Source organism: Cibotium barometz, chromosome 62 (assembly GCF_041138505.1).
Source record: "Cibotium barometz isolate CiBa-2024 chromosome 62, ASM4113850v1, whole genome shotgun sequence".
Lineage (NCBI taxonomy): Eukaryota > Viridiplantae > Streptophyta > Polypodiopsida > Cyatheales > Cibotiaceae > Cibotium > Cibotium barometz.
In genome coordinates this window covers 20,693,292-20,715,936 of record NC_141107.1, presented here as the reverse complement: position 1 = coordinate 20,715,936, position 22,645 = coordinate 20,693,292, and the positions used below count along the sequence as shown (strand labels likewise).

Genomic DNA, 22,645 nt, shown 5'->3' with positions numbered 1-22,645 from the left:
TGGGGGTGGCCGCACCTCGGGCAAGCTGCTGACCAACCTCCGACTGTGTCACATGCACTCTGCACTCAGTGCATGGTGACAAGATGGCTCATCATCAGCAGTGCAACAGTTGTACATTATTAGAACCCAGTAGGATGATAATTGTCGTACGCCGTGACCCCATTGTACATCCTCAGTCCAGGATGAGTCATGCACGAGCTACGTAGGTCATTCCTCAGCCTTAGCGGGTCAGTCAGTCAGTCAAGTCCCTTAACCCACTTGGAGAGAATCATTCATGCATGTAGAGTCAGTAGAAGCCTTAGGGTTTGCATCAGAAAGCACTCTGCATTCTACATAATATGCATTCATATGCATGTGCATCATTCAGAACATCCCAGAAGACTTAGGGAATTTACTAGGATTTATCTGGTAATTTTCCCATATTTTTTGGTATTTATTTAGCATTTATAAATATAAACTTTATTAAATAAATGACCAGCCAACTTGACCAGCCTCTAGTTAGTATAAATAGGCTTGCATAGGGCTTAGTTTCTCATTCAGTCTTCAGTGTGCTAAGAGCTTTCCTCCTCAGCCCTAGGAGTTCCCTTGCCTTCAGCACTAGACCAGTCTCATCCAGCCCTTGGAGTGCTTGAGTTTGCTTCAGCCAACCTTGGTTCTCCAACGCATGCAATTCAGCAGTCCCTACAGCCATAAGCGCATCAGATCAGCCCCAAATCAGCATAAGACACTTGCGTTTTCTGCATATGAACAGCCGCCTGCAGTTCAGTCCATTGCAGCCTGCGTTTACAGATCTTCAGCCCCTACAGATCTGCGTTTCTGTCCAGTAGCAGCCCCTGCAACTTGCGTTTCAGTCCAGCCTCAGTCCTACGCCAGAAAGCTGCTCTACAGCCCTGCGTTTGCAGATTTCCAGCAGTCCTTCCATGCGTTTTCAGTCCTACAGCAGTTTACATCCGTATTCAGCCTTCAATACATCATCCTGTCATACACCAACCCTCTAGTGAAGGTAACACCGCATTCATAAGCATTTACAGCATTCTAACATAGCTTAGAACAGTCCACCGCCTTCTTTTCTCAGCCTTAGGTGTGCAGCCCTTCCTCATGCCCTTGGGAAGAGTGCATAGGCTCGAGATCAGTTCATCGAGGTGTTTCTACAGCCGTGTACAGTTCAGCCAAGCTTCTGATCCTCCGAGATCTTGCGTTTGGCTTATCTACAGTCCACAGTCATTCTCTCTACAGAAATAAAGCAAATACTATCTCGTTATCGGGATAGGGGGCCCTTCAGTGGGTAATTTCGGGACCCAATCTGGTGTATAGTTCTCATATCTCTTTAAAGTTTGAAGTATTAAAATGGATTGCTAAACTCACGAAACTCAGGATACAGAAGACGGTGTGAGCATTTGTGTGACAGTATCTTCCAATACAAAGACTTCCGCTGCATATCACATTGGTATCAGATTCAGATTGTCCACACACCGTATCCTAGCGTGGGCGCATCCTTGGATGGTTAGATTGCGTTCCGGCACGACCATGGACTTCAGCATCATGTCTAGAGAAGAGAGTACTCATCAACCGGAAGACGACTCCCCTGAAGAAATGAAGCTTAACGGGGGCAAGCCCAAGCAGTCATCTCAGTCTAGTACCAAACCCCAGCAGCAGCAATTAGCTGCACAGACAAGGAAAGGTAACGCGTTGATGAGATAAACGGCAAAGACTATGATCTATTTCCTAAGCAAACAAGACCAGTCACTGGCGCCTCATTTTCTTGCAACTATCTCCCAACTCTTTTCCTTCACACTAAGCTGAAAACAACCCGGGCAAGAAGAATACACACATTCCCACAAAAACCTCCCTTACAAAGACTTTAGACGGAGATTACTTTCAGGTGACAAATAAGATACATTTTCCATCAAATTACATCAACTTCTGTACAAAACTCAAGATGATAAATGTATTCAGGGAGGTCCTCTTCAGCAGGTAAACGAACATTCTCCCATTCTTCCTCATCCACTTGCAAAAGTAAAGACTAGTAATCCCCATGTACTGCGGAGAATATGACTTCAATTTGAAAACCACAAAACAAGATTTCTTCAATACCACTGTCGAGCTCAATAGATAGAATCATGCTTCACTCTGAATAGAATAAACTCAGAGATAATCTGACCCACCAGGCAATGGATTCCGCCTCAATGGAAAGACAAAAGATAGTTCTGGAAATCTCTGATTTTCTGATCAAGAAAAATAAATAGCAACAAGACTTTTCTTCACATAGCATTAATGGCCCAGACTGATCATCAACAAATAACATGTCTTCATCAATTGCATAAAATCGTTCAAAGCAGAGTCTCAGAAATTAAAGATCAGCAACTAAACGATCAAGGCACATCACCAATCTTTCTCAGTTGGCAGCACGTCAAAATGAAAACATCTGCTCAGCAAATCGTCCAGAAGAGATTGCACCCACGTCCTCTGAACTTGTTCAGCATACCACAACAACTAGCCGCTTCAGCACATCAAACTTCTTCAGCTTTAAGGAGGCAGCATCACGATCATCCGCAAGTCCAGCAGTGAGCCGCTTCACCACGATCTTCACGAGTAGTAAAAGACTTGTATTGGGCAGCGTCACAAAATCATGTACGAGCTGGCCACCGTTCATTCAGAGCTTCACGATCATGAGCAGGCCGCCGTTCATTCAGAGCTTCACGAATCATCCGCAAGTTGCTTAAGTCAAAGGGACAACATGGGCATCACGATCATCAAAAAAAAAAAGTGATTCGAAGCAGGTTGTGGATCAAAAGCAACATCACCGTGGCGATTAATTCAGTCGGAGCAGGCCGCCGTTCTTCAAACTCACGGCAAAAAGTAGCATCACGATCATCACTTCAAACCAGCAAACTGCTCCTCTAAATGAGCTGGCGTCTTCTTCACCTTTTTTTTTTTTTTCACAGGTCTACGGCAGCGTCTTCAAACACGGGCCACCCCATTTTTCAGCGTCATGATTTTTCCTCAGTAAATCAAAGAAAATCGAAAATGCTCTTCTTTTTTTGTTTTCTCTCCCCTCTCGTTCTGACATGCGTACCAGCGTTTTATAGCGCCTGCAGACTCCATGCAAGATTTAGCAAGTAAATGCATGTGCTCCACGAACAAAATCGTAATCATCCAGAAGTGAGACACAGCCAGTTGTGGTGCCACCAGAACTTCAACTTCTTTTTTTGTTTTTCCTTCGTGTCCATTACGAGCTATTTTTCCAACCACCTCTTCATTTTAAACCACTCTTCCAAAAAGAATTCGCTAAAGTATTTAAATAAAAAGTCACACCCCCTAAACTCACATTTTCCCCTAAGCCATATTTAATACATGCACCACCTTGGGTTTTCAAAGAAAAATCCAATGGCTTGGCCCAAGTAAATTTACATTCTTCTCATAAAGGAAAATATGTACATAACACCCTCTCACTCATTTATTTCCACACCCTATTTACAAGCATGAACCAAAAAAAGTCTATACATTTTTTGTCCTATCATTTTGCCCATCCCCCAAGCTGCAGACATTAATGTCTAGCAGTCAATAATCAAACATAGTTGTTATTTCGGTGGAGATATCCTCATCCATGAGGTCTTTTATTTGATTGGTCTTCATGACGACTGGTCCACATGAACTTACCTGCATAATTCTCACAAAATACTTTTTTAATCTCAGACCATTTACTCTATTTTTATGAAGACTTCCATCCAAATCCGCCAGCTGGTATGATCCATTGGCAAACTTTTGGATCACAAAGTATGGCCCTTCCCATTTAGTCACAAATCGAGTTTTAAATGTGAAATCCAGCCTACTGTCATATCTCATCACCAAGTCTCCCTTATTGATTTCTTTGTCTTTGAATTTCTGATTTTTCCATTGATTTTTTTCTTGAACCTGTGTGTAGTGCTCCACTGCTTTCATTCTGTCTAGTTGTGCTTCTTGCATATCCAATAACCTATTGGTATAGGTTAAGTCTGGGTTCTCATCTACTTTCATCAATAATTGCAAGGCAGGTATTTCTACATCCAATGGTAGAAGTGCTTCCTTTCCATAGACTAAGTGATAAGGAGAGAATTTAATGCCTTCTTTCTCTGCTATTCGGTATGCCCATAATGCCCAAGGTACAACTAGATCCCAACTTTTTTCATGTGTTCTGATCATCTTTCCCATTATACTAGTTAACTTCCCATTGAAGTATTCATTCATACCATTACATTGGGGATAAAGCGGAGAAGAATATCTATGCTTGATTTTCAATTTTTCACAAAGCAGATCCATTAGCTCACTTCGAAAACCAGGCCCACGATCAGAAACAAGCTCCAAAGGAACCCCAAAACGGCAGCAAATATCTTCATAAACAACACACTGTTTTGGCATTGACTGCCTTCACCGGTCTTGCTTCAGCCCAACGAGATAGAAAATCAACAGCAGTCAGCAAATAACAACATTTCCTTGCAGTCATTGGCATAGGACCAATTGCATCAATTCCCCATTTCTCAAAAATGTTATAAGCAATCATGACATTTCTGAGTTCCGGATGAAGAATCCTCTTACCCATTTGTTGACATTGTAGGCATGACCTACACCAATGCCGGATATCTCTTTGGAGTGAAGGCCAAATATAACCTTCAGTTAAAATCTTCCTCATCATAATCTTGAAAGCAAAATGGCCACCACATATGCCTTCATGGTTAGTCTCCAAAATATGCATGATTTCCTCTTGCCAGGGTATCCTTCTGAGAATCAGATCTGTTCCCTTCATGTATAGGACATCATCTATCATAAAATAAGGTGCACAGGATTTCACAAATCTATATCTCTTCTGTTTGGGAAAATCATCAGAAACTTTCCCAGTCAACAAAAAGTTCTCAACCCTAGCCAAAAATTCTCTACCTCTAAACAGTGGTTCTTGTATCCTTACCACATTCAGACACACCTCAGTTTCATCCTGAGCTGCTTCATGAGCTGCAACATTTTGCCTCCTCTCCACATGTTGTAATGTCCATGCATCAAACTGCCTCAACATTTTTTTAATAGCCAACAACCAATGCTTGAGATGAGCATGCTTTGTCTTCCAAACACCAAGTATCTGTTTAACAATCAATAAAGCATCACCCTTAATAGCTAATCTTCTTATACCTTTCTCAAGACATGCCTTTAAGCCTTCATGTAAAGCTGAATATTCAGCTTCATTGTTGCTACTAACATTGAGCAGAAAACCTTTCTTTTGAACTAGCCTTCCCCCAGGATCATATAATGCCATGCCACCCTTTGCTAAATTTAGACTTTTCCTGAAAGAACCATCAAAATGAAGAACAAAAGCATTGTCCAGCATCTTTTCTTCCAATGGAACTGTATGATCATCAACCTCCTTCACCAATATAGGACCTTCTTTATATGTAAGTAAATCTGCCAGTGAAGCTCTAGTAGATTTTTCAACAAGGAAAGTAAAAGAATACTCTTGAAGTTCAGTTATCCATTTAACCATACACTTTGAAAGAGCAGTGTTATTCAGCAACTGAGGTAGCAGGGTGCAGCTAGTCAAGACAACAAATGATTGAGGAAGTATATAAGATCTGAATCTTCTACAAGCAAAAAGTAAACTGGCCATTATTAATTCAGCTGCTGTGTACCTCCTTTCAGCTTCAGTTTTGACCCTACTAGCATAATACACAGGTCGCATATACCGAGAATTTTCTCCTTGCTGTAATAATACAGCTCCTATTGCATCCACCCCAACTGAGGGATTCACATAAAATGGCTTGGAAAAGTCAGGAGCTTTCACACTAGAAATCTGTCCTAACATTTCTTTTACTGCCTCAAACACTTCTTCACTTTCATCAGTCCATTTTAAAGGATCATACTTTACTACTTGCTGAAGAGGATATAATGCATGTGACAACATGTGAATGAACCGTGACAAATATTTTACTTTCTGTAAGAAAGTATGCAATTGCTTTGTGGTTGAAGGAGAGGGCAGCATCATCAATGCCTTAATCTTGTCTGGATCTGGCTCTATTCCATTCTCAGACACAATGTGTCCAAGAACCTTAATTCTTCCTTGTGCTAGATGACACTTTCTTGGGTTCAGCTGTCCACCACTTTCATCCAATTTTTGAAAGACTTCATCAAGCTTCTGACTATGTACAGCACGATCACTATAGACACAGATATCATCAATGAAAACTTTACAGAACTTATCCAAGAATGGGGCCAATACCTGGTCGGAGTTTTCCTGATAATGAGACGGTGCATTTTTGAGCCCAAAGGGCATTTTTTTGTAGCCGAAACAACCCCATGGTGTAAGGAAGGTAGTCTTCACTCCATCTTCTGGAGCTATGGCAATCTGGAAGTAACCAGAATATCCATCACACAGACTATACATCTGATGGCCTGCTATCTGATCCAAAATGTCATCAATATGTGGAAGAGGATAATGATTGGCCCTTGTTGCTGCATTTAAAGGTTTGTAGTCCACACAGATTCTCCATTTGCCATCTTTCTTTGGCACAATAACCACTGGGCTGGCCCAATCAGAAAGACCAACAGGAAAGATAATATCAGCCTTAAGTAACTTTATTACTTCCTCTTTCAAAACTGAAATCTGTTTGGGTTTCAACCTCCTCATCCTTTGAAATACTGGCTGTGCATGTTCTTTTAATTCAATTCTAAGTGGCTTCCCTTTGAATCCTCTTATTTCCTCACAAGAAGTGATGAATAAGTTGGGATATTTTCTCAGCACTCTGCAGTATTCCTCTTTTTCTTCAGGAGATAGACCAGAAGATAGTGACTCTTCCATTAGAGTTAAAGATGACTCTGCATAGTTTTTTGGTTGCAAAAATCTTTCTATCTCTTCAAATCTATCCTCTTCCTCACTGTCATTGATGGTTGTACTACCCAAATGCAAATCTTCAACCCCTCCTACGAAGGCTACATCAGCTATATCACTCTCAGAAGTTGCACTACTATCTTCCTCACTACTACTAGATGACTCATCTCTACCTCTCCCTTTTCAACTTCAGAGATTTCAGATCGACTCACCATATCGAAACTCATTTTTTTCCCTGAAGAAGCATGTACAGTAATCACTCCATCTTTCCAATTCTGAATAGCCCCAACCTTCCTTAACCAGGGTCTCCCTAAAATCAAAGGATAGGCCCCTAATCCCGCAGGCATGACATGACAATCCACTTTACATAGAGTACTGAATACTTCAACATTCAAATCAGCCACCATTCCCAAGCATTTTACTTTTGCATGATTAGCCATCCGTATTCGAAAAGTTGAAGGGGAAGTTACCTTTAGATTTAGTTTCTCTGTACAAGATTGAGTGATAACACAGATCTGAGCACCACCATCAATATAAGCTTCACCAAGGTCTAAACCATTATGCCACGCCTCAACAGAAGGACAAATATCTGGAAGTTCAGAAATAGTTAATACATTACCAGTGGTCTTTCCCATCTTTTTCTTTGGATTCACAGCACGTCGCCAATCCTTCTTCAATCTAGGACATAATCCAATCATTTGGGCAAAAGTGATATCTGGCTTCCTCTTAGAAAGGTCTTACACAAGATCGTATTCACCTTGATCTTTCCCCATTGGATAGTCATATGTCTTGTACTTTTTCCTCGGCTTCCTGGTTTTCTTCCTCTGACGAGTGATCACCTCTTCCATTTGCTTGCCTTTCTTAGCACTGGGTTCAGCTTCTTCATTTCGATCTCGCTTGCCCAAAGGCAAAACAGTCACCTCATCATCTTCCAAACCAAGCAGACTCACTAGTTTTCCTTTACCTTTTTCTTCCACAGAAGTTTTGGAACTGCTACTTAATCCTGGTTGACCTGCATCTTTGATTTCCACACTATGATCATTCACTCTATTACTTAATCCAGAGGGCAAAGGATAAATTTCACAACCCATCCTTGGAGGCTTATCGCAATTAGTGCTATAATGCCCCCAATCTCCACAGTTAAAGCATTGCACATAAGGAGCAGTCAAACCTCGACCTCGTCCTGGAAACCATGATGATGGAGCTCCACCAGTAGGAGGCATACTGCTTGGTCCTTTGCCATTTGGAGCTCGTCCCCGACCTCTTCCTGCCATCAAGTTTAAGCTGAGATTCTTCATGAGTTCAGACATCTCATGAATTTCCTCTTTCAGCATTTCTTCTTTTTTTGGTACTGTGTTCGGTGGCTCAGCTACCATATGTGGAATAAGCTCTGGAACGGTTGGTATTTTTGACACCTCTATACCCATCTGAGTCAGCTTCTTCATCTTTCTTTCTTTTTCTTTGGCAACTCGGAGAACATCTTCATATGTGGGAAGTTCCTTGCATTCCACCTTTACCCGAATGTCAGATCTAAGACCAGCAATAAACCGGTCCTTCTTAATCACACGGGGAGGGATTTCTGGTATTAGTGCAGCTTGCCACTTGTTCCACATTACCGTGAAACGACCTAAGTAGTCATCCACTGATTGGCCAGAATTCTGTTGCAAGGCACACAACTCTCTCCATATTCCATCAGCATCTCTGGTGCAAACAAAATGAGCAACCAATGCAGCCTTCACTTCACCATACGTGGGGTTCCTCTGAACACCCTGGTCATCATGAAACTCAGCTCTAAAAGTTTGCAACCAGGAACGAGCCTCTCCTACCAAACAAAAAGATAGAATTTGAAGCAACACTTCTAGAGAATTTCGATCTTTAATCAAGGCGGTGAATTCTATGTTCTCTATAAACCTTTCCGGATCTTCATTAGGCAAGCCATAAAAACGAGCAAACTCGTGAGCCATACTTCCAGGTTTGTCCCGTCTTGGGTGCACACAAATCCCAATTGAGAAAACTTTGGTCCCCAGCAGGATCGCCAAAGAATGATGAGATAAACGGCAAAGACTATGATCTATTTCCTAAGCAAACAAGACCAGTCACTGGCGCCTCATTTTCTTGCAACTATCTCCCAACTCTTTTCCTTCACACTAAGCTGAAAACAACCCAGGCAAGAAGAATACACACATTCCCACAAAAACCTCCCTTACAAAGACTTTAGACGGAGATTACTTTCAGGTGACAAATAAGATACATTTTCCATCAAATTACATCAACTTCTGTACAAAACTCAAGATGATAAATGTATTCAGGGAGGTCCTCTTCAGCAGGTAAACGAACATTCTCCCATTCTTCCTCATCCACTTGCAAAAGTAAAGACCAGTAATCCCCATGTACTGCGGAGAATATGACTTCAATTTGAAAACCACAAAACAGGATTTCTTCAATACCACTGTCGAGCTCAATAGATAGAATCATGCTTCACTCTGAATAGAATAAACTCAGAGATAATCTGACCCACCAGGCAATGGATTCCGCCTCAATGGAAAGACAAAAGATAGTTCTGGAAATCTCTGATTTTCTGATCAAGAAAAATAAATAGCAACAAGACTTTTCTTCACATAGCATTAATGGCCTAGACTGATCATCAACAAATAACATGTCTTCATCAATTGCATAAAATCGTTCAAAGCAGAGTCTCAGAAATTAAAGATCAGCAACTAAACGATCAAGGCACATCACCAATCTTTCTCAGTTGGCAGCACGTCAAAATGAAAACATCTGCTCAGCAAATCGTCCAGAAGAGACTGCACCCACGTCCTCTGAACTTGTTCAACATACCACAACAACTAGCCGCTTCAGCACATCAAACTTCTTCAGCTTTAAGGAGGCAGCATCACGATCATCCGCAAGTCCAGCAGTGAGCCGCTTCACCACGATCTTCACGAGTAGTAAAAGACTTGTATTGGGCAGCGTCACAAAATCATGTACGAGCTGGTCACCGTTCATTCAGAGCTTCACGATCATGAGCAGGCCGCCGTTCATTCAGAGCTTCACGAATCATCCGCAAGTTGCTTAAGTCAAAGGGACAACATGGGCATCACGATCATTAAAAAAAAAAGTGATTCGAAGCAGGCTGTGGATCAAAAGCAACATCACCGTGGTGATTAATTCAGTCGGAGCAGGCCGCCGTTCATCAGACTCACGGCAAAAAGTAGCATCACGATCATTACTTCAAACCAGCAAACTGCTCCTCTAAATGAGCTGGCGTCTTCTTCACCTTTTTTTTTTTTTCACAGGTCTACGGCAGCGTCTTCAAACACGGGCCACCCCATTTTTCAGCGTCATGATTTTTCCTCAGTAAATCAAAGAAAATCGAAAATGCTCTTCTTTTTTTGTTTTCTCTCCCCTCTCGTTCTGACATGCGTACCAGCGTTTTATAGCGCCTGCAGACTCCATGCAAGATTTAGCAAGTAAATGCATGTGCTCCACGAACAGAATCGTAATCATCCAGAAGTGACACACAGCCAGTCGTGGTGCCACCAGAACTTCAACTTCTTTTTTTGTTTTTCCTTCGTGTCCATTACGAGCTATTTTTCCAACCACCTCTTCATTTTAAACCACTCTTCCAAAAAGAATTCGCTAAAGTATTTAAATAAAAAGTCACACCCCCTAAACTCACATTTTCCCCTAAGCCATATTTAATACATGCACCACCTTGGGTTTTCAAAGAAAAATCCAATGGCTTGGCCCAAGTAAATTTACATTCTTCTCATAAAGGAAAATATGTACATAACACCCTCTCACTCATTTATTTCCACACACCCTATTTACAAGCATGAACCAAAAAAAGTCTATACATTTTTTGTCCTATCAGCGTCTTCTAAAGATGCTAAGAAGGTCAACAGTAATAGTATGGTTGCATGAACTTGCATGGTTGCATGGGCTTGCATGTAGCATGCATGCAGGTAGGTAGGCTTTCATGTGAAATGCATGCATGAAAGTAGCTTTGCATGTTGCATGCATGTAGGCAGCTTTGCATGTTGCATGCATGCATATAGATAACTTTGCATGTAGCATGCATGCATGTAGATAAGCATGCACATGCATGAGCAAAGAGTAGACAACCCTGAAAGTAGAGAGTGGATAGCCCCTCCTCCTCTAATCTCCACAAGTTCTTTTGATGGCTCATATGCTTCATAGAAGAGAGCGACCAGCTCCATGAACACTTCAACAAAGGTCCCCAGCCTCACTTTAATGAGTGTGCACTGTGAATGCCCGGCCTCATTTTTAATGAATGTGAACACCTTTGGCTATAAGTCTTCATTGGCCTTCAAATACGCGTTTCTTTTGCACAAATCCACACACTACAGGTGAACAGAAGACAATTTGTGCAGCACACTGGCTTACGGGTGTAATCCAGGTGTCCCCAGATCCATGGGTGTCAAATCCCACTGGATCTCCTCGTGATCGTTCCTGGTACGAGACTCGAAACCTGCAAACAAACGAACAAACAAACAAGCAAGCAAGGGGGTGCAGGCCTGACTCACCTCCCAACCATGACAGCTGTGGGCAAGCCCACAGTCTTGGCTGTCCCCACTGAGCCACGAGCTGAGCTAACTAGGTTGACGTACCGACCAATCTCCTCCTCGCGACGTCCCATACCGCCACGAAGCTGTCCTCGCGGGCCTCGAGATTGCTGCCGGCCTCAGCTGCGTAAAGCAGGTGCACGTCTGCACTAGATCCAGGCTCCAAGACCATAGAGCTCTCACAAACTCGCGAGATTCTCTATATCCCAATAACTAACCTTGGCCACCCTTTTATAGGCTCTTGGCCGGTCATCGGGCGTCCACACTTGGACGCCCGCCCGTCCATACTTGGGTGCCCGCCCGTTAGTTTTTTCCTAACTCAGCTCGCCAATCAACCTGCCTAGTTCCAAGCTTCTCCAAGCCTCGAAACTAGTCTTGCGTGCGTGTAGCACACGGTAGATACACACTGTGCACATGACATACTCCCCTTCCTCTAAGAGCTCACTCCTGAGCTCACTAAAAAGCCAGGGTAATCTCTCTGAAGAGTAGTCAATGTCTCCCATGTAGCGTCCTCCTCAACACGATCCTTCCATTTGATCTTGTATTCCGTGATAAGCGTATTACGCAATCTTCTTTCACGAAATCCAAGAATCTTTTCAGGTTCGTGCGGAACAAATGTCATGTCCTTGACATCTATAATTTCTTGAGGAGTAACTAACTGATCTGTTCCACCCAGTACTTCCTTAAGTCTACTGACATGAAATACAGGATGAACTTTCACATGAGAAGGCAAATCCAATTCATATGCAACTGAACCAATCCGTCGTGTAACACGAAATGGTCCACAGTATCTAGGGGATAATTTCAGAGATCGACCTGTCCGTAAAGTCTGGGAATCTTTCGGAACTCGCAAATACACCATCGTTCCTTCAGAGAACTCTCTGGGTGAACGATGTCTGTTAGAATAAAACCTGTCTCGGTCTTGAGCACTTCTAATAGATTCCTTCGCAACTTGTAACATTTCCTACATATCTTGCAAAAAATTACGTGCTACATCATGCTGAAGTTCTGAGAATCCTACCGTAACATGTGATCTAGGTTGAAAACCATACATAAGCATGAAAGGACTAAATCCTGTACTCGTATGCTTAGTACTAATATATGCAAATTCTAACATAGAAAGATAATCCTCCCATGAACTTTGTCTTTTGGATACATATGCTCGAAGCATATCCTCCAAAATCTGATTCACTCTTTCAGTCTGGCCATCAGATTGAGGATGATCAGAGGAACTCAAATTCAAAGTTGTTTCCAACTTCTCAAAAACAAGTTTCCAAAAAATCACTCGTAAACTTAGAGTCCCTATCACTGACTATGTCCTGCGGTAACCCGTACAGTCTAAACAATTGCTCGATAAACTGCCGAGCTAATTGCGTAGCTGTAATAGTCTTCCGGGTCGGTAAAAATCTAGCCATTTTTGTCAAGCGATCTACCACAACCCAAATAGAATCGTGGCCTTGATGTGTTCTTGGCAATCCGGTAATAAAATCCATGGAAATACTTTCCCATTTATTACCTGGGATTTGCAAAGGATGCAACAACCCAGCCTGTCTAAAGCGTTCAGCTTTATTTACCTGACAAATTTGACACTTGAGAACATAATCTTCTACATACCCTTTCATCTTTGGCCAGTAAAAAGTGTGTTTCACTAACGATAGTGTCCTGTGTACCCCAGGGTGTCCAGCAGAAGGGGCGTTGTGACACTCCTTAAGAATCTTGGACCTAATGTCCGGGATCTGTGGTACACAAATTTTGTCATTACGGAATAGTAAACCATTCCGAATCATCCAACCACTGGCCTCCTGCAGCCTGAATGGTAGACTGCTCAGTCATCGAGTCTTGGTCAATCAATGAGCTCCCGTCCTGGATCTCCTGCCAAAATGAACCAAAATAACTGTAAGTCCTGCAAAGCCCTCTCAATGACTGAAATAAGTCGGTAGAAATCTCGGTGAACGACAAAGTATTCACCTCTCGAATTCGACTAAGCGCATCTGCAATACTATTCATGGACCCTTTCCGATAACGGATCTCAAAATCAAAATCTTGCATTAACTCCGCCCAACGAGCTTTCCTTCCTCTCAAATGATCCGCATCACACACATACTTGATTGACTGATGATCAATCAATACCACAAACTTGGAGCCATATAAATAATGTCTGCAAACCTTGAGAGCATGAATCACAGCATAAAGCTCCTTCTCAAGGGTTGGCCAACGAGATTGAGTGTTGTCTAGCTTTTTGCTTTCAAAAGCAACCGGTCTACCATCTTGAAATAGAGCAGCTCCAATAGCATAGTCACTTGCATCAGTTTCAAGAACATAAGGCCGACTAGGATCAGGTAATGCTAAGATAGGTGCTTCCTTGACTTTATCTTTCAAAAGTCTGAAGGCCATATCCAAATCGTTATTCCAAGTGATAGGCTGATTTGACTTACGTCCACGACCTTTCAATGAGTCGGTCATCGGTAGTGTGAGCTGAGAGTACTCCCGCACAGATTTCCGAAGAAAAACAACAAAACCGAGAAAGGAACGAAGTTGTTTCACTGTTCGCGGTATAGGCCAGTCCAAAACCTTCTGAACTCGGTCATAGTCAATGCTCAATCCATCTCTAGTGATCTTGTGTTCCAAATAAATGATTTCGGTCATAAAGAACTCACATTTACTTAACTTAGCATATAGTCGATTCTGTCTTAAAATAGATAAGACAATCGTGAGGTGTCTGACATGATCCTCAAGAGTACAACTATATATCAAAATATCATCCAAGAACACCATCACAAATTTTCCCAAATGTTCACGAAAAAGATCGTTCATCATTTGCTGGAAAGTGGCTAGAGCATTGGTTAACCCAAAAGGTAATACGAGAAACTCGTAATGGCCATACCTAGTCCGAAAGGCGGTTCTTTCGACATGCCTTTCATGAATACGTATCTGGTGATAGCCAGTACGTAAATCTATCTTCGTGAAATATTTCGCTCCTGCTAACCGGTCAATCAGGTCATCTGATCTAGGGAGAGGATAACGGTTCTTAATGGTCAGCTTGTTCAATCTCTTGTAATCTATACACATTCTCCAGGTGTTGTCCTTCTTTCTCCTAAGCAACACAGGTGCACCCCAAGGTGATTTACTTGGACGGATCTAGCCCATTCTCAAATAATCTTCGAGTTGTTTAGCCAACTCATCTTCCTCAGCTTGGCTTATCCTGTAAGGTGGAATACTGACAGGATGAGCACCAGGGATCAAGTCAATACGATGATCTATTGCCCGTTTAGGTGATAAACCCGATGGCAGTTCCTTAGGAAATACATCTTGAAACGAATCAAGTATCTTCTGTAATTCTTTGCTTTCAAACACACTTAATTCATTTACATCCTGCGTTCGTCTTGGTACCCTTTTGCTTTGGGCACTCGTTACACATGTGTCCTTTTTCTTCGTAGATAAAACAACGTCCTTCCTTCTTGAGCTTTAAAGCCCTAAGGAGTCGTTTCTTCTTCGCTCGTGTCGAACTTGAATTCTTCGAAGGTTGGTCCGAAGACTTTCCTTCTGTCGTGTTAGCCATAGGTGCGGAGAACTTCCTTTTATGCTTGTTCCCCTGCTCGGTAACGGGTTTTGACTTGGAAGAGACCATTGTATCATCATAGATACTAGCTGAATGAATGGCCTCGTCCAATGTTTTGCATTTGTTATTTTTAACTTGTAAACGGTATGAGTCTGGTAAACCAGCTACGAAAAACCCCAAAAGAGTAGTGGGATCCATCTTTGTAGCTTTCATCTGCAAGTCCCGAAACTTCTGGAGGTAGACCTCATAAGTGAGGTGCTGCGAGGTCATGGTGAAAACCGGGCAACAATATCATAATCATCCTCTTTCTTGAGGAATTCTTTCTTGAAGACGTCTTCGAATTGTGCCCAAGTCAAAGGCTTAGGGTTGAGTTCTTTCCACCAAAGCAAAGCTTTGCCGGACATGAAACGTGCTGCTAACTGGATCTTCTTTCCATCATCATATGGATGAAACTGAAAGTGAACTTGCCACTTATGTAGCCACGTGTCCACGATCTCCTTGGTGCGCTGCTTTTGCTCGCCCCCAAACGGTTCCGGAATAATATTGGGGCCTAAAGCTGAAGCCAAGCTATCCATACCCGATAAAGTAGAGAGGGTAGTGGTCAAGAGAGCGATGGAGTTCTGCAAAGCTTGCATCTGGGCTGCGATTTGTGCCTGACGTTCCGTTGAAGAAGCTTCGAGAGCTACTTTGAACTCTTGGAAAACTAATTTTGACACAAAATCGTCAAAAAGATCGGCATCGGTACCTTCTGTAGCCGGCAAGCCTTCGCATTCCACAAGGGGCTTCAACTCTGATACTTGGGTCGACATCGTGAAGAGGGTACGTGGAGAGAAAATTTGATCTTTGCACAAGAAAAGTGCAAGGGAACTTGAGAGCTTGAGAGCTTGAAAACTGGAGAGATGTGTGGCAAGAAGCCCACTTAAGGGGGTTTATAAAGGTTTCCAAAAAAAAACTAAAAGCCCCCAAAAGCTATCTTTGGCCTTGGAAAGAGAGTTATACCCCACAAATATCAGCTTGCGGGACTTGGAGTCAAGCTTCCCCCTCTGCTTCTTCGGAATATGTACATACGCGTCACTCCCAAAGACACGGAAGTGCGAGACATCGGGTTTCCTGCCAAAATATGCCTCAAATGGAGTCATATGGGGTACAAAAGTCGTCGGAGAGCGGTTAATGGTATGGACAGCCGTTGCCATAGCCTCACCCCAAAGTGGACGAGGAAGATCACGATGCTCCAGCATGGTCCTCGCCATCTCCACCACAGTCCTGTTCTTACGTTCAACAACTCCATTCTCCGAAGGCGATCCGGTATTGGCCAATTCCCTCTTGATGCCATGATCCGCACAAAACCGGAAAAATACAGTCGAGGAGAATTCACCTCCTTTGTCAGCCCTGAGAGTCTTGACCTGAAATCCAGACTCTTTCTCCACCATCACGTGCCAATCCTTGAACCGAGCAAAAGCTTGGTCCTTCTGGGAAAGAAAGTAGACCCACTTGAATCTGGTACAATCATCAACAAGCAGCATGAAGTAGAAAGATCCTCCCAAGGATGGTATCTGCTGTGGTCCACACAAGTCAATGTGAATCAACTCCAATGGTTTCGAAGCCCGCCTGGAAGCCTGCTTCGGAAAGGATTCCCTGTGCTGCTTACCACGTATGCAAGAACTGCAGCGTCCTTGCCTATTACCAACATCTGGCAAGCCAACCACCATGTGGTCCCGGAAGGCGCGCCGCAAAGCATCCACATTTAAGTGGCCAAAACGAAAGTGCCACAAATCTCCGACCTGAGAGCCTGTCAATGAGGAGAGTGCAGAGAGCTTGTAGATGCCATTCTCCACACCGCCTTCCCAAACAACTTTGCCTGTCTCACGGTCCCTTAGAGCAACTGAATGCTCCTCAAATTCCACCCGAAAGCCAGTCTTGCATACCTCATGCACTGACAGAAGATGAAAACCCAGAGCAGGGACATAAAGAACACGGGACGCATGCTTGCCCCCCTTGCCGTCGGGAATAATCTCCATCCGGCCCTCACTATGTATCGGAATAGTGGAGTTATCGCCAATAAAGATACGACCTGACTGCCGTTTCAGATCCAGAAAGAAGTCACGGGATGGAGTCATGTGCCTAGAAGCACCACTGTCGAGAATCCATTCCCGGGTATCCTTCGCGGTGAAGCCAACTGCCTCCTTGCTCGAAGATGATGAAGCATCGGAGTCCACCATCTCCAAGTGCACAAATGCCGGAGTCTTCGTAGCTGAGGCTGAGGAATCAGCACTCTTCCCTGTCCGCTTAGGGCACTTCCTCCAGTAGTGGCCTTTCTCGCCACAATCATTACAAGATCTTTCGGCCTTCAGCTTCTCGTTCTGAATCAGGCTTCTTCTCAGAAGACTTCTCCGGTGAAGCCTTCCCTTTGCCCTTGTTGGTATTACGGCCTTTCGACCGTTGGCCAGTTAAGGCCTCCGAACCTCCGCCGTGAGGAGGGTTCGTGAAACGTTCCTCCTGGTCCAAGACCATTGGCACAAGCTCCTCCCAACTAATGGTGCTGAGCCTGCCACTCGTGATCAACGAGGAATAGAAAGCAGAATACTGACCAGGCAAGTGGGAAAGTAACGTGATGGCCATATCTTCGGATGATATCTCTTTCCCAGCTTGAAGGACTTCCTGCTGAAGGGCCTGCAGCTTGTTAATGTGTTCCCGCATCGTCGAAGACTTTGCAGGGTTCATAACCCGCATCTGCACTTCCAAGGATATCCGTTTCATGGGTGACACCCTGTTGTACAAAGAAGCCAAGTGCTCCCATATGCCTCTCGCCAGCGTCATGTGCTTCACATGGTTGATCACATGTGGTGTGCAATTGAGGAAAATAAACGACTGGACCCTGGCGTTGACACGATCCCACATGTGTGCCTGTGCCTCTCGGTCCTTCCTCGTCGATAATAACTCCCCTTCCTCAGCTTCCGGCCGTGGCACCCCTATGATAATAAAATCAGCAAGGTCATATGACTCCAGAACTGACTCCATCATGACCTTCCAGATGCCGTAATTGGACCCGTCCAACTGACGATCCACTGGGAACGTGGGGAGAGTCGGAATCTTCACGTGCTTCTCAGCCATCTCTAGTAAATCTGCCATCGCGGAGAGTAACCTGAAAGGGTGGGTGGGTGGGGAAAAAAAAAATCTGAAAATCTGCAAGTGGCTGTCCAGCACCTTTGCCCCCCTTCCTCTTGCACCTTCTCTTCCCGATCAGCCCGAAACAGTCCACCAATCAGCAACTTGTTGCTCCCCCTCTTGCTCAGAAAAACGCCCAAGATCTCCTAGAGCCTAGGGCTCTGATACCATGTCAGAATATGCAGCGGAAATGATAACCAAACTTGGGTAGACAAGAGCAAGTAGACTGCAGAAAATAAACAGCACAAGAAACACAGAGAGATAGGTGTGTAAACTCTTCTCTATACACAAGATCCCGGAAAAACTGAATGAGAAAGTGGTGGGGGCTGAGGGGCTATATACACATCTCCTAGAGGGCAGTCGGCCAGCAGCAAGAGTGCCCACGACTGGAGAAAATAATCCCACGACTGAATAAATGCAGTCGGCCAGCATTCTGATGCCCACGACTGATCAAAACCAGTCGGCCAGCAGCCCTGAAGCCCACGACTGATGAAGATCCAGTCGGCCAGCAATGGGGTGCTCCTGGCATCATCTGGCAGCCCTCCCACCACTAGGAAAAATGGGAAAAAATAGGGAAAAAATACGGGGAGTGTGGAAAAATGATATACGGGCGGGCACACCCACAACAGAGGCCCTGGTGTATACAAATAGACAGGAGATGACTTCTAACACCTCTCATAGGCCTGGCCATAAGGCCACGTGGGCCTGGGCGCCGGCCGTACTTGGCCTGGGCACTTGCCCGCCTGGCGTAGGCGCTGCCTGGGCTGGCTACGCAGGCCTGGCCGCTTGGCTTTAGCCGCCTGGCTATGCAGGCCTAGGCGCCTGCCAGCCGACTGGCCCTGGCTGCCCATGCACTTGCGCCCTCAACCACCCGCAGCATCAAACTGCTCCCGGCCAACCGCACGTGACCAGCAGCACTCGGCCAGCATGCCCACTCGCCAACGTGTCCACCTCCGCACACGCGTGCTCTCTCTCTCTCAATCGTTCGCGAAAAGCAAACCTGCTTTTTCTGTTTTCTCTCTCTACGTTCATGCGACTGCACAACGAATCTCTCCTCTTCTTTGCAAAGCAATGACCCTACTTCGACTACCACCTCCCATCAACATGGGTTTCTTTGATGAAGAAAAACACATACTGAATCTGAAAACAGCAGTATGCACAGAAAAACAGCAAGCTTTTTAACACATACCTTTCTTCAACCTCATCTTCTCTACCTACCGACTTGCTCATTCATGAGGTATGCTTTGATACCACTGTCAAATCCCCACCAGATCTCCTCGTGATCGTTCCTGGTACGAGACTCGAAACCTGCAAACAAACGAACAAACAAAGAAGCAAGCAAGGGGGTGCAGGCCTGACTCACCTCCCAACCATGACAGCCGTGGGCAAGCTCACAGTCTTGGTTGTCCCCACCGAGCCACGAGCTGAGCTAACTAGGTTGACGTACCGACTAATCTCCTCCTCGCGACGTCCCATACCGCCACAAAGCTGCCCTCGCGGGCCTCGAGATTGCTGCCGGCCTCGGCTGCGTAAAGCAGGTGCACGTCTGCACTAGATCCAGGCTCCAAGACCATAGAGCTCTCACAAACTTGCGAGATTCTCTATATCCCATTCATTTGCTTTCCTCAGTATTGGACTTCATAGAGCATTTCTTTGTAGACGAAGTACTAGCTAGAAGTGTACACTACTAGGTCATATGGATGTGATTTGACGTCTTCTCAACCACATCTTGTACTTGAATTTCAGTTGTATTACTTCTTTCTTGTACATAATACTGAGCCTTAGTTTAGGACTTTTGTGTGTGTTGTATATGTAATTCCGCCGCACTTACTCTTCTATTTGTAGAAAACCCTAGCACGTAGGCGCAAGTGTTCTACATTAACACACAAGGTTAGAACAACATGGAAGGGTGCAGGCAAACTCACCTCCCAACGGTAGATTCCATCCGGATTCTATGTCACCCCGAAGCATCAAAATACAAGTTGTTGACATGCAAAAACGCAATGTAGCAAAAAAAGGAAAAAGAAAGTTTTGAAAAAAAGCAGATATTTCTACTACTAAAGAGCTTTGATTCCTTCCCCCATCATGCTGCTGCCGCTTAAGCTCTCTTTTCAGCCTTGTGCTTCATTTTCTTCGTCCCCCACAAAATTCTGCCCTGCATCCTTCTTTGTTACTTCAATCTCTGCCTTGCTCTCACTAGATCCACCAGCCACCTGCTAAACAGTGTTGCCCCCCCTTGTGTGTGTCCAGAATCCTTAGCATTTCAGCCATCTCTCTGCCTGTTTACATTGGCTCTCCCTCTTCTACAATCTGCACCCTTTCAGATTCCAACATTATCCCCTTTCCTTCCCTGCCTTGCCTGCTTCCTTCCATCTATCTATAGGATTCCAGGACTTTTGTGTGCCAGAAGATTTGGTCTACTTCATTGATGTCTTATTTTAGATACTACATTTCCATCATCCTTTTAACAATCAGTGTGATTTTCTTTTTGTAGTCAATTCGTTCTTTTTAGTGCAAGTGTTCTTTTTTTTTTTTTTCAGGCTTTGAGGAGTCAACTGCCAGAAACAGGACAACCACAACATTCACAGATTCGTGTACTTCGAAGGACTCGATCGTGGTGAAGGCATCCATCCTTCATGCTGTGAAGTTTTTCAAGAAGGACGTGCAGATTTTGTTCTCCTGTTGCTTGAATTTGCTCCTTGAGGACCTATTCATGCATCTTGGAACTTACATCCATCATGGAAGCCAAATTTATGGCAACAGGTTAGATTGTATATTTGTATATCAGACTTGGAACCTAGCTTTGAAGCAAGGTTTGAACTTAGTCACTGTACATGTAATATCTGTCTACAAGTCAGGTAGCTCCTACCTGATTGGTTAGCCTACCCAAGTGGTTGTGATCTTGAACCTTGATTTCTCTTTGAAAAAGAAATTACCTTCATACACGTGGCTATATGAACAAAGAGAGAGAGAGAAAGAGAGAGAGAGATTATATTAACACCTACAGAAGACAAAAAATGTTACATATGAGTAAACTGTATGTCAACAACATGAGAAAAGAAACGAGCTGCACAAAAAAAAACAGGGCCAGTGTACCACGCTGACTCTGCGTGTACAACGGAGTCGACATGAAAACCTCATGTACCACCAAACATCATGTGTCATCTTCCTTGATGATATCATACAGGGAGGTAATGCCCACTGCCTGGAGAGGTGCTGTTCTGTGGCTCTGAAGTATCTGCTGAATCTGGAGATTGCGAGGGGATGGACTGGATCTCGAGGGACGGGGGCACTTGGCACCTTATCCCTGGTACACCCTCGAGGAGCCAGAGGGTCTCTGTGGCACAATCTGGTCATCCAGGGTCTCTCTGCCTCTGATCTGAATGGGCTGGTGTCTATCTGTCACAGTGGGGTCCTAAAGAAGTCTGACGGATATCTGTGTGGTGTCCCACCTCTTGCCCTGCTATCTCAGTAGTTTGTCTCTGTGGTGACTAATCTCTAGTAAGTAAAAGCCTATACAACTCTGATCTCTGTAGTGTATCACACATGACAAAGGCCCGGACCCTCTCTGAAAAGACAGTGGAAACGTCCCCGCATCTCTTAGTAAAACCCATTTGACTGTTTTTACACTTGTTATCATAGTAAAAGCATCTTAAGATTAGAGATGCCATCCTCTTGGCTGGTTGATCGATGTGGTCCATGGACCTTTATGATCAATCTGGTCCATGCAACTTCATCAAAATATGGGGCCGCTGCAACATCCTGTTACTATTATAGTTGACGTTCCTTAGTGGGTCCCTCCACTTCTTGAGGTTCTTGAACAGAACCCACTGATATTCTTGGGCTATATGGCAAGTGCTTCATTAATTGAGATGCGAAGCCACTCTAATGGCATCTCTCTTTTGAGCCTGGGGACATTTATAGATCTTTCTGGTCTCTTAACCTTTTCTTGTTTGTTGAAATTACTATGGCACAAACTATATGCTGTGAAAGTATCTGGTCTTTGTGCAGCCATAGGTCCTTTTTTACAGGATTTGTGTAGCAGCTCTAGGACTTTGCTTCTCTCTCTCTCTCTCTCTCTCTCTCTCTCTCTCTCTGAGTATATTTTCACTGTTTCTAGATGTATATCATAGTGAAGATTCCTCTTTCAGAGCTTCACTCTGTACATTAATATAAACAATGGTTTTACAAAAGAAGAAGAATATATATATATATATATATATTTGCATACATGTCTCTTCTAGTTTAGAATTTCCGTACGAACTTGAAACGGGTGCTAGGCTCCTCCAAAGAATTGTATCTCTAAGAAGTTATATATATATATAGATTTGTGTAGCAGCTCTAGGACTTTGCTTCTCTCTCTCTCTCTCTCTCTCTCTCTCTCTCTCTCTTTCTCTCTGAGTATATTTTCACTGTTTCTAGATGTATATCATAGTGAAGATTCCTCTTTCAGAGCTTCACTCTGTACATTAATATAAACAATGG

At 43.9% G+C, this 22,645-nt stretch overlaps 1 protein-coding gene across 3 annotated transcripts in view; it reads left to right on the top strand.

Annotated features, from left to right (window-relative positions):
* LOC147604230 (ABSCISIC ACID-INSENSITIVE 5-like protein 2) overlaps window positions 1–21,101 on the top strand; it is a 29,967-nt gene extending 8,866 nt beyond the window's left edge. For all 3 annotated transcript variants that reach the window (XR_015265420.1, XM_086795375.1, XM_086795374.1), the window contains one exon: window positions 20,701–21,101. Coding sequence is in view for 2 of the 3 variants with exons in the window: in XM_086795375.1 (XP_086651501.1) it covers window positions 20,701–20,781 (81 nt within the window). In the remaining variant the exon portion in view is untranslated. The remainder of the gene's footprint in view (window positions 1–20,700) is intronic.
* Window positions 21,102–22,645: the final 1,544 nt, after the last annotated feature.